Source organism: Bos mutus, chromosome 15, assembly GCF_027580195.1.
Source record: "Bos mutus isolate GX-2022 chromosome 15, NWIPB_WYAK_1.1, whole genome shotgun sequence".
Taxonomy (NCBI): Eukaryota; Metazoa; Chordata; class Mammalia; order Artiodactyla; family Bovidae; genus Bos; species Bos mutus.
The window spans coordinates 62,156,109-62,171,934 of record NC_091631.1 but is presented as its reverse complement, the minus strand read 5'-3'; the positions used below and the strand labels follow the sequence as shown (position 1 = coordinate 62,171,934).

General features: G+C 37.0%; 1 protein-coding gene across 3 annotated transcripts in view; it reads left to right on the top strand.

Annotated features, from left to right (window-relative positions):
* The window catches only part of CUL5 (cullin 5), a 128,461-nt gene extending 121,837 nt beyond the window's left edge, over positions 1 to 6,624 (top strand). For all 3 annotated transcript variants that reach the window (XM_070384276.1, XM_005903800.2, XM_070384275.1), the window contains one exon: positions 3,038 to 6,624. In XM_070384276.1, coding sequence (XP_070240377.1) covers positions 3,038 to 3,232 — 195 coding nt within the window. In that variant the 3' untranslated portion in view covers positions 3,233 to 6,624. The remainder of the gene's footprint in view (positions 1 to 3,037) is intronic.
* Positions 6,625 to 15,826: the final 9,202 nt, after the last annotated feature.

The following is a 15,826-nucleotide window of genomic DNA, read 5'->3' as shown; positions in this document are numbered from 1 at the left end:
GGCAACCCACTCCAGTGTTCTTGCCTGGAGAATCCCAGGGATGGGGGATCCTGGTGGGCTGCCATCTATGGGATCGCACAGAGTTGGACACGACTGAAACGACGTAGCAGCAGCAGCAGCCGCAGCAGCCGCAGCAGCAGCAGACCTATATGAAGAGAGGAGCCTTCACCTAAGAGATTCAAAAGGAGATTTGAATAAATAGATCATGTTCCTTTTTACTTACTGTATATTTTTTATTGAGGTGTAATTTACATACAATAGAATACACATTTCATAGTTTTCAATGTGTTTTGCTAAATGTGTATCACTGTATGACTGTCACCTCAATTAAAATATGGAACATTTCTATCACTCTTTCCTCATGTCTCTCATTCAGCCAATCTCCCCCTTCAACCTACCTGATTCCCGTCACTGTTGCTTAGTTTTGCTTGTTCTTCAGTCTTCATATACATGGAAGCAGACAGCATATGCTTTTGTATCTGGCTTTTGTTTAATGTGAAATACCATATTTTTTAATGATAAGGCTGAATTAACCCCATACTAGTAATGAGTCTGCTGAATATCATATAAAAATTCAACTGAGGTTTTCCTGGTGGCTCAGTGGTAAAGAATACGCCTGCCAGTGCAGGAAAGACAGATTTGATCTCTGGTCCAGGAAGATCCCACATGCCATGAGACAGCTAAGTCCGTGTACCACAACTATCGAGCCTGTGTCCAGAGACTGGGAGCCACAACTACTGAGCTCATGTGCAACGACCACTGAGGCTCACATGCCTAGAGCCTGTGCTTGGCAACAGGAGAAGCCACTGCAGTCAAAAGTCTGCATGCTGCAACAGAGAACAGCCCTAGCTCGCTGCAACTGGAGAAAACCCGCACAGTCATCCAGCAAAGCCAAAAATAAATAAATTAATTAAATTTAAAAAATTTTCAACAAGGAATATTTTTGTAATTTTAAAAATGGATTCACAGTTTTACCAGAATAAATAGATGAGGGTGATTAAGAACCTTAAAATATAAAGTGTTGGTGGTGGAACTTGCCTTGCCAAATATTAAAACTTATGAAAGTATCTACAAATATGAAACAGTATAACAAACAGATTAACTGAAGAAAGTAACTCAGAATTAAACCTCCTATATAAGTGTAGATGAACTTTGCAATAAAGGAAATGATTTCTATGTCCCATGAAAAGGGAATGTATTACTCAGTAAGAGATTTCGGAAAATTTTACTTCTGGGAGGAAAAAGCATGACATAGTCCTAGTTTATGGCTACACCAGGGTAAATCCAGATGGATTCTGTTGAGATATGAAACGAAATGGGCAGGTATAGTCATACTATTAACATAAGATGTGCAGAGAAAATGAAGTTTTTTTGTTTTGTCTAAAACTAATTCATAATTATGCTCAGTCTACTAATCCAAGCTGTCCCTTTAAGTTATAGTTGGACTTTCTGTATTTCTCCCTGATTCTGCTCCACCCATCCCCCATTCTTTGCTATTTTCACAGAGGCATCTGGATGTACTGAAGTTGAGAAATTCACTTGACCTCATAGTGACAGTGAAGGGATTATCATGTCTATATGGTTGTGACAGTGTTCTGTCAGCTATAGAGGGCTTTATCTGTCACCTATGGAAATATAACTTTTTGTTACTATATATTGCTGATATCTGTAGCAAATGAACTATGGTTCATTTTTTTTTCCAGCAGTAAGACTGCATGGCCTCTTTTCCTGGTCTGGTTGCCTGTTGTCTGCTCTTACTGAGTTCCTGAGCCCTCTAAGGCTCTGTTACATATTCTTTGTGGCCTTTGGCTTACATGGCACACTGTTATTATCATCTGCTGCTACAGGGTCATGTTTTCCTGCCACTGAAGGCCCTGTGCCAGGTCCATGAGCTCTAAACTCTATCTATATCATATGGAAACTGAGAAATTCAGAATTGCAAATTATTTCCATCATATCATGCCACTTTTCAAGTGACCTCCAACATATTAAATGAGACCAGGGCCAGAACCCCTGTGATCTCTGTTTTTCTCTTAACATCTCTAACACAGCCATCATTTTCACCTCCACCAAAGCTAGAGTAAGAGAAATTAGAATATTTACAATTGTTCTTTCCTCCTTACTGGTTTCTGTAATGTACAAGTGCCTGAAGGAAGACATACTTTTTCCCTCTTCCTTCTTTCTCCCTGAACCCTTGACATAAACCCCTGTGATCCAGAGTGTGGATATGGACATACTGTTAGGAGTAATTCTTCTGACTTGCTAGTGGCAGTGTAGGAATTCTCATGTCTGTACAGAGGAAGTTGATGGTATACTTTTCTCATACTGAATAGTGCCTGAGTCCCAAGCCTATTGCCTTGTAGCAAATCTCCGTTTTTCAGTGTTTAAAAGCAAATATTAACACATTTCTGTTTTCAAACTTTTTATAATGAATTCTAATCTCCAGTAAGGCAGATGGATGCCTTTTGTTGACTAAGAAGAGACCTTGTACTGGAAAAGACAAAAGAGAGAATAATTAGTAATTTTCTAATTATCTATATTATATAGATTAATAGTAATTAAATCATCAAGGAAATTATTAATAAGATTGACTTAGATGAAAAGTGCTTACTCCTCCAGAAAGTTGAACCATTTAGTCGAGTCATTATAAACTGAAGGTACTTGAGAATAAGTACAGCTCATTAATCTGATAAGTATATAAAAAGTAATGATTATTAATTTTTAAAACAGAGAGCAACTAAAGCAACTGACTGCTACTACTATACAAAGAAGTAACTGTAAATACAAGGGGAAAAGTATGTAAAAAGGGATATGAGTAATTTTGCTTTTCCTTATTTTTCAGAATATCCATAATATGCAGATTTTGTTTTCCAGAGTGAAAAGAAGATACTTTTGTTTGTTACGGGTCTCAAGGTTAATCCAGTGATTGCTAATCCTTTGGATAGATGTTGGATAGAGGATAAAAAACATTAAAAGTCATTTTTCGTTTTGTTTTACTTAAAATAATTTAATACTTTATTTTTATTTTTTTTTTTAGGAAGCTATCATACAAATAATGAAGATGAGAAAGAAAATTAGTAATGCTCAGCTGCAGACTGAATTAGTAGAAATTTTGAAAAACATGTTCCTGCCACAAAAGAAAATGATAAAAGAGCAAATAGAATGGCTAATAGAGCACAAATACATCAGAAGAGATGAATCTGATATCAACACTTTCATATATATGGCATAATTTTGAATATCATGGACAATATTAAGAACCCAAATTTTGGAGTGCTTCGGCAGAAAGTTCTTACAGTTTGTGCTAGGGGAAGGTTTAGTTGGACTTTGATTACATAAATATTAAAATCTCTGCCTTACCTAACAAAACAACTATATTTTGCCAATCACATTAGTTAGCATGGTGGCATTCCTTTCATGTTGCACCACTCTGTTTTAACAGCATGCTGTTTTGTGGAGAAACTTGCATTCACAAAGAGCCCATTATGAGCTTTTAAAAACCTGATTTATACCCACCAGAAGAAATAACAGTTGGGAGGGTGAAAGTGGGGTTCTTGTTGCTTTTTTTTTTCTTTTTTTTTCCTCTCTTAGAAAAATGTATTTGCACAAGGAAGGATCTTCAGATGTTTGTGCACTGAAAAATGCTGTTGTGTTTTGTTTTTTTTAAAAATGCAATTAAAACTAGAAATAGCACTCTTGATTTCTTTTGATCAAAAGAGTGAGCTGGTCTACACAACATTGGGACAGGGCAGATATAGATGAAAAGTATTTAGTATTATCATATGTTCAAACACTGCTTCAGTATAACAACTGGATTTTAGTGGTGACTTCAAAGTGATAGTAAATTTTTCCACCTAAAAAATGTTGGCTTTCATTAAGCAGGAGACTACTGTTTTAGTTGTTCATTGTTAAATGGAGTGTTTTTTGTTTTTTTTTTTTTATCTTATATGGCCAGAGAGTTTGTTTTGAAAAAGTGAAGCTCATATTGTTATTTTAGTTGTTTAAAAAAATGTATGGAGATAGATCATTTCAACTTCAGAGTCAAAAATAGCAAAACTCGCGTATTAAGTGTTTACTAAGACACTTAATATTATATACCTAATATTTATTATGCTACACTCGAATTCATTAAAAAACAAGGCAGAAATCTCCTGCTTTAATATAATACAATTATATAACTGACCTCTTAATCTGTAGCATAGAAATACTTTGAAGTTTTAAAGTCTCATTATTAGGGATTTGTAGCCTCAGGTTTCTGGAAAGGAAGACATTCTGTTTTAAAAAGTAATAATTATCAGTCACCTAGGAGGTAAAGAAAAACCACAACATAGACCTGAAAGCATAAGCAGAATTGTTGCAATCTTAATATGAACAATAAACTTGCCAAATAATATGTATATGTATATTTATATATTTTAAAAGTAAACATTTAAATAATGTTCAGAAGGCAACACTTAAACTTGTTTTTTTCAGTCAATCCAAAGTAGCAACTTTTTAGTTGCTGGCAACTGAATACCCAGAGTAATGGAGATTTTTGGACTTGAGGACATGAACAACTTAAAAAAGGAAAACTTATTCCCCACTGGGAAAGAATGGGTCAACATGGATTTTATTCATTGTGGTGCCCATTTCAAAACTTTTCTTGCAAATTATATTTTATTTGATATTAAGTAATATTTTAAATGATTTTGATGGTAGTAGAAAATGGAGTGCCAGAGTGTTGAACAGCATACAGTATTATTGTAGAGTGCTTTTAACAGCATTTCATGGAGTCTGTCCCCAGTCCCAAGAGGCTTTGTGAGATGGCCTGATGAAGGAAAGCAAACTTAAAACATTTAAGGTTTTGCTGGTTATAGTCAAAGACCTATTCTGAAATTCACAGGAAAATCTTACACTTGAACTCTTAGGTAGCATATGGCAATGACTAAGAATATTGTGAAAATTAGTCTAAATTAGTGCTTACTGTTTTCTTTGACTAGATGACTGTTAACAATGGAATAAATTTGAAATTAAAAAAAACTGATAATTTGGTAATAATTGTGGCCCTTATGTTTAACAAATAGTTTGGTATCGGCATATTTGCTTATCCAGTACAGGAACACCAAAGGAAAAAGCAATGGAAAGAAAAATTATAGTCTGTTTCTTAAAGTTTAAAATTTGTTGATGTTTTAAACCAGAATTGTTCTCAAAACTTGTTTGGAATTTCTAATCTTTTTCAGTCGTTTAAGAATGAGAGCCATGATATTTTGATTTATAAAGGTAAATTTAATGCAAAAGTGGGTAACTCTAAATCCATAGCAAAGTTTTCTATACAATTTTATAAATTTTTTAATAGCTTATTATGTCCTAGTTGTATATTGGGGAATAGAACAGCAGCAAATACTGTAGACTTACAGTTTTCATTATTTTTTTCTTTATGTATACAAAAGTTTATCTAACTACAATTTGGTGTTCATGAAAATCATTTAGTTGACAAGGTGCCTATTCCATTGTTGAATTTTCTTTAAATATATTTTGACAATAAATTTGCTAATTAAAAATTAAAAAAAAAAGGATCTGGAAACAAAAACCTACCAGCAATTTGCTAAAGGTACAGAATCACTGTTAGTATCCTTTATTAATAAGTCCCTTTGCTCTAATGTGAACTAAAAATTAGTGCTATCTGAGCAGGGATGAAATCTGACATGGTTAAGGGAAAATGTATACAAATATACGTATATATTTTTTTCATGAGCAGTATGGCAATAGGACACTTCAGAGGTTAATTTAAGATTTGAGCATTCATCTTCTAATATAAAGGTGAAGCCATCTTGCAAATGCTAACCTTTATTACCATCTCATTGCCAGAGTAAGGAGATATGAAGCAAAACTTTCCAAGTGAAAATATAGAACAATTTTAATGCTTACAATGAGTTAAATATTTAGAATACTACTGTTCCAGTGATTTAATGAGGATCTTGAAATAAATTCTGAAGTCTTCCAATTTTTACATTTATTGGAGGGATCCCTGCATTCTGGCAAACTTTATTTAAATCTCTTTACTCTTATTTTGTGCATAAATGTTAAAATTTCCAAAAAGGAAATGTTAGCTTTCTTAATAAATTACCTGTTATTAAATTTAATACAAAATATGACTGGAGTAGTTTAAAAGTATTTTGCATTATTTGGAGTAGGATGTCATTGGCCCTGCTCAAAGGGCAAATTTTAAAAATTCAATTTGTGTGAAAGATCTGCTAGTTTTCCAGAAAGATTTGCTATCTTAAACTCAAGCTTGTTTTTTCTATTTTCATGTAAATGACTGGGATGCTGTCTTATAAACTCTTCCAATGTTATGTTGGTGAAATAAACACTACAATGAGAGCTTTCCTGTCATCTACACTATATACGTTGTCTGGAGTGTTGAACAAATTTGAGTTCCTAAGTTGTAATCTATCCTCGTATGGTATATACGATTTTGAATGTGTGCCACTACATACTGAGATGATAATGCTGTACAATTTTAAATGGTAGCAGTTTCTGTATGTAGTAGGCTGAAATATTTTGATGAACTGCTTAATTTTTGGATTTTATTTTTTAAGTTGTATAATTTATTTTCTTGCAAAATAAAAATGTAATATAAAAGCTTTCACCTATCAAGAAAATGTTGATGTTCTACTGTAGAGTAGTTTCTCAGAGTTTAATTAAAATTTTTATAATAGGTGCATTTACATATTTCATGGTGAAATGGTAAATTTTAGCCAGGCTTAGGAATCAGAAATACAAAAAGTAACCCACTTCTTTCTTTTAAATTTCAAATTCAAGTTCAAAAGGAAAGCTAACAGGAATATCTTTTCTGTTGATGATAGCATAGGGCTGTCATGCCTGGAGGAGGTCAGAATTTTAAACCTGAAACTGCATTCATTCATCTGTTTAGATATGCCGTGTCATTACCAAAATTTAAATCTTATATCAAAGTAAAAAATATAAAACTAATTATTTAATGTTTTGTGTGTATTTTGAAATTTTTGAAGTATTTAAATTTCAAACCTAGAGATAGTTTAGTAGTAAGTTTATGAAGACAGACTGTGTCTTAGTCTTGGTGGTTATAAAAAAGTACCGTGAACTGGATGACTTATAAATCAATACAGATGTATTTCTCATAGTTCTGGAGGTTCAAAGTCTGAGATCAAGGTGCCAGCATGGTTGGTTCTGTTGAGGAACCGCTTTCAGGTTGCAGACCGCTGATACCTCACTGTGTCCTCACATGCAGAAAGAAACTTTAAAGGGCTTTGGGTCTCCTTTATAAAGGCACTAATCTCATTCATAAGGGTTCCACTCTCATGACCTAATTACCTCCCAAAGTTAAAGGCCCCACCTCCCAGTAATGACACATCGAGAGTTAGGTTTCAACATATGACCTTTGGAGAGAAGCAGTCATTCAGTCTTTAGCACTTCATAATGACCCTAAATGGAGAAGGAAATGACAACCCACTCCAGTATTCTTGCCTAGAGAATCCTGTGGACGGAGGAGCCTGGTGGGCTGCCATCTATCTATAGGGTCGCACAGAGTCGGACACGACTGAAGCAACTTAGCAGCAGCGGCAATGACCCTAAAATCAACCTTGGACTTTTAACTGGGATTTGAGCAGTGAGTGGAAATTGACTTGGAAATGAAGGCAGTAAAAATTGTGACCTCAGTTTAAGATTCACCAGAACCTACGAACAGATTAGTCATTAGCTTCTGGGTCCCTTAGACCTCCCAAGGCCCTGGAAAGGGCCCTAAGAGCTTTGTTACTTGTAATTTATATTTTGTTACTCATAATTTATATTTTATTAGTTGTAATTTATATTTTTCTCAAAGAGATACCCCTAAATATCCAAAGTTGGATCCACTTGATAAAACAATGCATAAAGAAACAGTCTGGCTTTGAGATGTGAATTGAACAAATGAATGAGAGCATCTGTGCTTGAGAACAAAGTAGAGTTCAATACTTTTAAGTTTTAAATGGGAAGACTTTATTTTCTAATTCCTTATTCTTAGACAATAAAATCAAATATGGCTTTTGCATGTCACTAAACTTCTATTTTTAACCAATGGACAGTCTGAAACAGGTGCCTTAAACTGTTGAGGAGTTACAGACTTGGTGAGCATCTGATTAAAGAAAAAGACATAAAGATACAAACAATTCTGTGTAAATTTTAAGTATTCCAGATTAAAACATCTTTGATAGATCCACAGTGGGTAAAGAGAGTTAAGTAGCAGCCTGCTGTCCCAATTGGTAACATCCTAATGTCACAAGTGCTAATCCCAACTTGGGTCTACATTAGTTTTTGACTGTTTTTATCTAAAGAATGACTCTACACATGGACATCATCAGATGGTTACTACTGAAATCAGATTGATTATATTCTTTTCAGCTGAAGATGGAGAAGCTCTTTACAGTCAGCAAAAACAAGACTGGGAGCTGACTGTGGCTCAGATTGTGAACTCTTTATTGCAAAATTCAGGCTTAAATTGCAAAGGGAAAACCACTAGGCCATTCAGGTATAACCTAAATCAAATTCAAATCCTTTATGATTATACAGTGGAGGTGACCAATAGATTCAAGGGATTAGATCTGGTAGACAGAGTGCCTGAACAACTATGGACTAATTGTCATGGATCTGGTACCACCTCTATGAACTGGAGACAGGTTCATAATACTGTACAGGAGGTGGTGACCAAAACCATCCCCAAGAAAAATAAAGAAGGCAAAGTTGTCTGGGGTTGTCTGAGGAGGCCTTACAAACAGCTGAGGAAAGAGAAGTGAAAGGCAAAAGAAAAAGGGAAAGATGGACCCAAATGAATGCAGAGTTAAGAGAACAGCAAGAAGAGAGAAAGCCTTAAGTGAACAATACAAAGAAATAGAGGAAAACAATAGAATGGAAATGAATAGAGATCTCTTCAAGAAAATTGGAGATACCAAGGGAACATTTCATGCAAAGATGGGCACAATAAAGGAGAGAAATGGCAAGGACCTAAGAGAAACAGATTAAGAAGAGGTGGCAAGAATACACAGCACTGTGCAAAAACAGTCTTAATGGCCCATGTAACAACAGTGGTGTGGTAATTGACCTAAAGCCAGACATCCTGGACCTTGGGAAGCATTACTATGAATGAAGCCAATGGAGGTGACAGAATTTCAGCTAAACTATTTAAAATCCTAAAAGATGATGCTGCACTCAATATGCCAACAAATTTGGAAAACTCTGCTGTGGCCAGAGAACTGGAAAAGATTAGTTTTCATTCCATTCCATTCCCTAAGAAAGAAAATGCCAAAGAATGTTCAAATTACTGTACAATTGCACTCATTTCACATGCTAGCAAGATTATTCTCAAAATCCTTCAAGCTAGGCTTCAGCAGTATGTGAACAAAGAACTTTCAGATGTACAAGCTAGATTCAGAAAAGGCAGAGGAACCAGAGATCAAATTGCCAACATCCACTGAATCATAGATAAAGCAAGGGAATTCAAAAAAATATCCACTTCATTGACTACACTAAAGCCTTTGACTGTGTGGATCACAACAAACTGGAAGATTCTTCAAGAGTTGGGAATACCAGACCACCTTACCTGTCCCTTGAGAAACCTGTATGCATGTCAAGAAGCAACAGTTAGAACCTGACATGGTTGTAACTAATAATGGACAGGTTCAAAACTGGGAAAGGAGTACGTCAAGACTGTATATTTTCACCCTGCTTATTTAACTTACATGAAGAGTACATCATGCAAAATGTGGGGCTGATTGACTCACAAGCTGGAATCAAGATTGCCTAGAGAAATAACAACCTCCAATATGCAGATGATACCACTTTAACGGCAGAAAGCAAAGAGACACTAAAGAGCCTCCTGATGGAGTTGAAAGAAAAGAGTGTAAAAGCTGGCTTCAAACTCAACATTCAGACAACTAAGATCATAGCATCCAGTCCCATCACTTCATGGCAAGTAGATGGGGGAAAAATGGAAACTGTAGCAGACATTTTCTTGGGCTCCAAAACTCTGGACGGTGACTGCAACCATGAAATTAAAGGGTGCTTGCTCCTTGGAAGAAAAGCTATGACAAACCTAGATAGGGTATGTTGGCAAAGGTCCATATTGTCGAGGCTATGGTTTTTCCAGTAGTCACATACAGATGTGAGAGTTGGACCATAAAGAAGGCTGAATGCTGAAGAATTGATGCTTTTGAACTGTGGTGCTGGGGAAGATTCTTGAGAGTCCCTTGGACAACAAGGAAATCAGACCAGTCAATCCTTAAGGAAATCAACCCTGAATATTCATTGGAAGGACTGACGCTGAAGTTCCAATACTTTGGCCACCTTATGCAAAGTGCCGACTCCTTGGAAAAGACTCTGATGCTGAGAAAGATTGAGAGCAAGAGAAGAAGGGAGGAGGAGAGGTTGGATGGCATCACGGACTGAATGGACATGAATTTGAGCAAACTCTGGGAGATAGTGAAGGACAGGGAAGTCTGGCATACTGCAGTTCACGGGGTTGCAAAGAGTCAGACATGACTTAAAGATTAAACAACAACAATCTAAAAGAATGACAGGAAACTTCCCTGGGTGTACTGAGGTTTGCTATTTTCACTTAATGATAAATGAGTTTTGTGTGTGTGTGTGTGGTTGCTGAAACAGACTGATACTACTTACAAGTTTCTTCAACAGTGTTTGATGTTTGAAGGGTAGCAGTGGAAAGTAGGAAGGCAGAGAATAAAGAGCCAACTTTCAATGAGCCAGATTTGAAAATTAACACTCCTGGTTAAGAGACTGTAATTCTCGTAACTCTAAGAAAAGGTGGGGCATGGGACTATTTTTACAAGGCCTTTTCCTATGGCTGCTAAGTGTAATTATCCTTCCCCCTACTCTACCTTGGCTCAGTGGTAAAGAATCCGCCTGCAATGCAGGAGACACAGGTTTGATCCCTGCATTGGGAAGATCACCTGGAGAAGGAAATGGCATCCCGCTCCAATATTCTTATGAATATTGGGAGAATCCCATAGACAGAGGAGCTCAGCGGGCTGCAGTCCTTGGAGTCACTAAGAGTCAGACACGACTCAGTGACTGAGCGCGCACACACACTCTACCTTACCTCCTCCGTTCTCAGCAGATGACTTTACTTTGAGAAAATAAGCAAAGAAAATAAGACTTTGAAACATGCACTTTCATAACCTGCTTCTCTGCCTCTAAACTTTACCTCTGGTAATGCACATCTTCATCGGCCTACCTATCTCAGAGGAAGGGCTGCCTCACTTCCTACTCAAGACCAACTGTTTTTATGCTTTCACTGAAGTGCTTCTGTGTTTTGCTCCAGGATACTTAACATTTCGTATATCTTCCAAACATCCTTCTATTGATTATTTCCTCCTTAGCCTACAACAGGGGTTCTCAAAGTTTTAGTCCACAGACCAACAGCGTTATCATCACTTAAGAACTTGTTGGAAAAGCGAAGTTCTTGAGTTCCACCCCAGACCAACCATTCAGTGTATGGGGGGCCAGGGAGCAATCTGAATTTTAATAAGCCTTCCAGGTGAGGCTGATGCACTAAAGTTTGTGAATCACTGGCTTACAAACATATTCAAGTATCCACCATTCTTAAAAAAAATTTCTCCCACCACCTTGGTCATGTTATGACCTTGTTTTACTCCCTTTATATTCTGCTAAACATCTTTAAAGAAGAGTACAGTCTGTCTCTATTTCTTCTACTTATTACTCATTGGCTTATGTCCCACTGGTCCTCTTGCCAAGGTCATCAGTGACCTCCTATTGCTTAATCAGAAGTTCATTTTCAATCTTCCTTTTACTTGATCTCCTTACAGCATTTGAACCTTGAACACTCCTGGTTGTTAATTTGTTTCATCTCTTGACTTCAAAGATGCCATTCTCTCCTGGTCCCACATTTATCTCACTTAGCTTTCTCATTCTCTGGCTCTTCCTCTACCTGCACACCCCAGAATTTCATTTCCATTTCAACTCACTGAGCTACATGCTCTTCCTGTGTGATTTTATCTACCTCTGTGGCTTCAACCTCTGAATGTTGATGTGCCAGACTGTCTCAAATCGCTCCCAACTGATCAACATGTATTTCCAGCTATTTCTTAAACATCTCATCTTTTGTCACAGACTTGCTCCACTTAATAACTGTCTCCATCTCCCAGGTTAGCAACCATCATGCAACTGATTATTGCTTCCCTCCCTGTACCATATTATTGATTCTACTTGGGTAGTATCTCTAGAACCTGACCTTTGTTTGTGTTCACTTCTACTGTATTCACTGAATGAATAGGAACATTTCATAGTATGCGTATACCAGGCGAAGTAAGTCGGGACTAGCTGTTGGGTTGCTTCTTGGCCTATGTTTGGAAGTAGAATAAATGTTCAGAGTGGTAAGTAGTGGTCAGTAAGATTGTTTGCTTTAAATCCATGGCATTTCTGGACCACTGGCCTATGTCAAATTTTTCTCTGGAGTTCATATCTCAATGGCTGAGGCCTAAGACACCAGCGGATATGAATTGAGTTATTCCTTTTAGCCTATGGCTGAGGAGCCACCCCAATCTAAAACATAAAAGATTTTCATAATTTAAAAAATTTCCCACATTTTTAGTGCAGTTCCTTGTTCAATGGGGACCCACTGCTTGTAAAATTGAAAGGCTTGGGAGCCACTGTTGAGCAGACCAAACCATCCTCAAAGGTGGAGGAACATGGAACAAGCTCAAAAGTCATTCTTGAGACAAGTAGGATTTCTGTCTTTAAATCACTAAGAATTTCCTAAAATATCTTATTTTGTATCTTTTTGTTCTAAATTCCAAGATAAATTATATAAAAGTTACTTCTAGGAACTCGCTACTATTCTGCATCTTCCTATTGTAATCATTTTCTTAACTCAAATACATGTCAAATGACAAAAATAAACTTAATAACAAGTTTGATATCCTTTATTCAAGAGAAAACATGCAGTTGCCATGGATTAGGGGAGTAGAGTGCCTCACAAGCAGTGGACCACTCTTGCTGAGGGATTTGGGGCAAGAGCAAGTTTTACAGAGCTTTAGAAGTGGCAACATGGAAACCACATGATTGGCTTGGTGGTCAGAGATTTCCTTATAAGGCTATTAGGTCAATCAGGGAATAAGGAAAGAGTATTTGGCTTGAGTTTGTCTGAGGTTGCGTATCTGTTCTTACTTAGAAAAAAGTTATTAAAAATTCTTGCAATTGGGAATTTTCTGGCTTGATATACTCTATTTCTGGGCAAGTGGAGCATTTATAGGGACATGAATATTATATTATTTAAGTTTCAGTTTGCTGATTTGGCACCCAAGGCAGGAGTAGCTTCATACTGGGCTTAGAAAATTGTTTCAACGATGGAGTACAAACATTCCCAAAGGTCTGATGAAGCTTTTGACTCTGTCCTTCCCAGGATTTCACAAAATGTGGGTTATGGGTTATATAAATAAAAAAGATAAGGATTGGTTTTCTATGGCAGCCATAACTAAGTACCACAAACAGAGTGACTTAAAACAACAGAAATGTGTTTTTTCGGAGTTCTGGAGTCTGGAAGTCTGAAATCCAGGTGTTGGCAGAGTTGGCTCTTTCTGTAGGTTCTAAGGGAGAATCTATATTCCTTGCTTCTCTCCCAGCTTCTGGTGGTGGTTGGAACTCCTTGGTGTTTCATTTTTTGGAGGTGAATCACTCCAACCTGCCGCCTCCACATGGCTCTCTCATTCGTGTGTGCCCTCTCTTTTCATAAGGACATCAGTCATTGTATTTAGGACTATGACCTCATCTTTATTACATCTGCAGAAACCATATTTCTGAGTCAAGTCATTCACAGGCAGGATTTGTGGGGGACACTAGCCAACCTAGTACAATGAGTTATTCCAACAGACTAAGTATAATAGAAGTTACTTGTTTGGCTGTGCTGGGTCTTCCTTCAGCATGAAGACTCACTTGTTGTGGTGCCTGGGGGCTCTAGAGCACGTGGGCTCAGTAGAGGTGATGCCTGGGCTTAATTGCTGTATGTGGGATCTTAGTTCCCTAACTAGGGATCTGCACTGGGAGCACAAAGTCTTAGCCACTGGGCAACTAGGAAAGTCCCAGAAGTTACTTGTTATAGAAGAATTTAATTAGAAGTGAATAGCAAACATCCTTGCATTTTGAATCTAACACTCACATTTTTCTAAACTCTTAAATTTTTGTTATTTTCCTCTTTGTTCCCTGCTATGGAACTATTGTTCTAATGTTTCTAAAACTAAATTATACTTCTATAAGAGCACCCTGGGTCTTATGACTATAGTTACGGATGTTTGCAAAGAGGAAGAGGCCAAAACATTTATTTTATCAATATTGATAGTATACTTTCCAAGACATAAGTCTCCACCTAACTTTTTGGCTAGGTTAACAACTGTAGTTAACTTAGAATCTAAGATGAGGTACATTTCAAAAGATGTTGCTCTTTATTAGTGACTCTGTGTCTGAACACTGTTATCTACTGTGACAGGAATAACTCAAAAGTTATAAATTCATATATGAAAAAAAAAGCTTTAATTCTCTTTAAACTGAACTTCATTGCTTTCTTTTTTAATTATCAAAAGCTTTATTTGTTGTAAAGCAATTATCCTTCAATAAAAATAAATTTTTTTAAAAAAGCTTTATTTGTGCAGTTAAGGGGTAATGCCCAATAAAAACAAGCCAGGGCCTTGACTCAAAACTGCAGAATGGAATGGATTCACATTGTGCAAGCTGTAGATCAGTCTGTGATTCAGAGGTTCTTACTGTGCCAAAGGCAGCATTGGCGTGAATGGTAACCTGTCCAAAGGTTATGGATCAAGACACAAAGAAAACCAAAGCCCCAGTCTTGAAAATTCTTGTCACTTGCCTTTCCATATTTTATTTTGGCTTCTTTGTTGTTATTTAGTTGCCAAGTCGTGCCCAACTCTTTGTGATCCCATGGACTATAGAGGAGCCCACCAGGCTTCTCTGTCCATGGGATTTCCCAGGCAAGAATACTGGACTGGGTTGCCATTTCCTTCTCCATTGACTTAATTGTTTTTGTTTAAGCACTTCATTTCTATCTCATGGAAGAAATGTTAATCTAGTCATTTTCACTTAAACTCAGTCAAATTCAGTCATCTTTTAATACATCCTAGGTTAAAGGTTGCTTGGAAGATTGTTTGCTTCACCTCTTCTATCCTGGGTGTTATACCATCCCGGTCTGTCTCATATCCAGCATGGTAATGGCTCCAGACTTGTAGGGCCCAGTTTCCTGTAGTGGAGCCTCTTGAGGGTCACCAGCTCCAGTTCAGCTAACTTCTGTACTCTTCACAGCTATAACAGAAAAATCATCCATTTAGCTCTTTGAGGGGCTTTTGGTGTCCTGAGGACTTTCTGTAAGGCTACCTTAGGTTCCTCATATCCAAACACCCTAAGCAACCACCTCAATCTTCCATTTAACCTTGAGTGCTCACGTGGGCTACTTTTTCAGATAAGCTGGTTTGAATCAGGGAACAGATCTTCTCTCCCTCATAATCCTGAATGTATCCTGTGTGTGTGTGTGTGTGTGTGGGTGTAGAGGGGATGGTTCTGTCACATTCCCCTGTGGCCGGACTTTAGGAGGAGACAAGGATCATGGCCTTTTCTTGGGGATATTCATCAGTGGCTGATCCTCCCTCTGGCTTCCTCTCCAGCTCTAGCCTTTTTCTCCTGAATTCTACTTAACTAGTATTGGGTAGGGGTAGGAAAAATGGATTTTCAAATATTTCTTGTCTTCTACCTGAACTGTGACTTCAGAATTTTGGAATAAAAAATTTAGCATCCT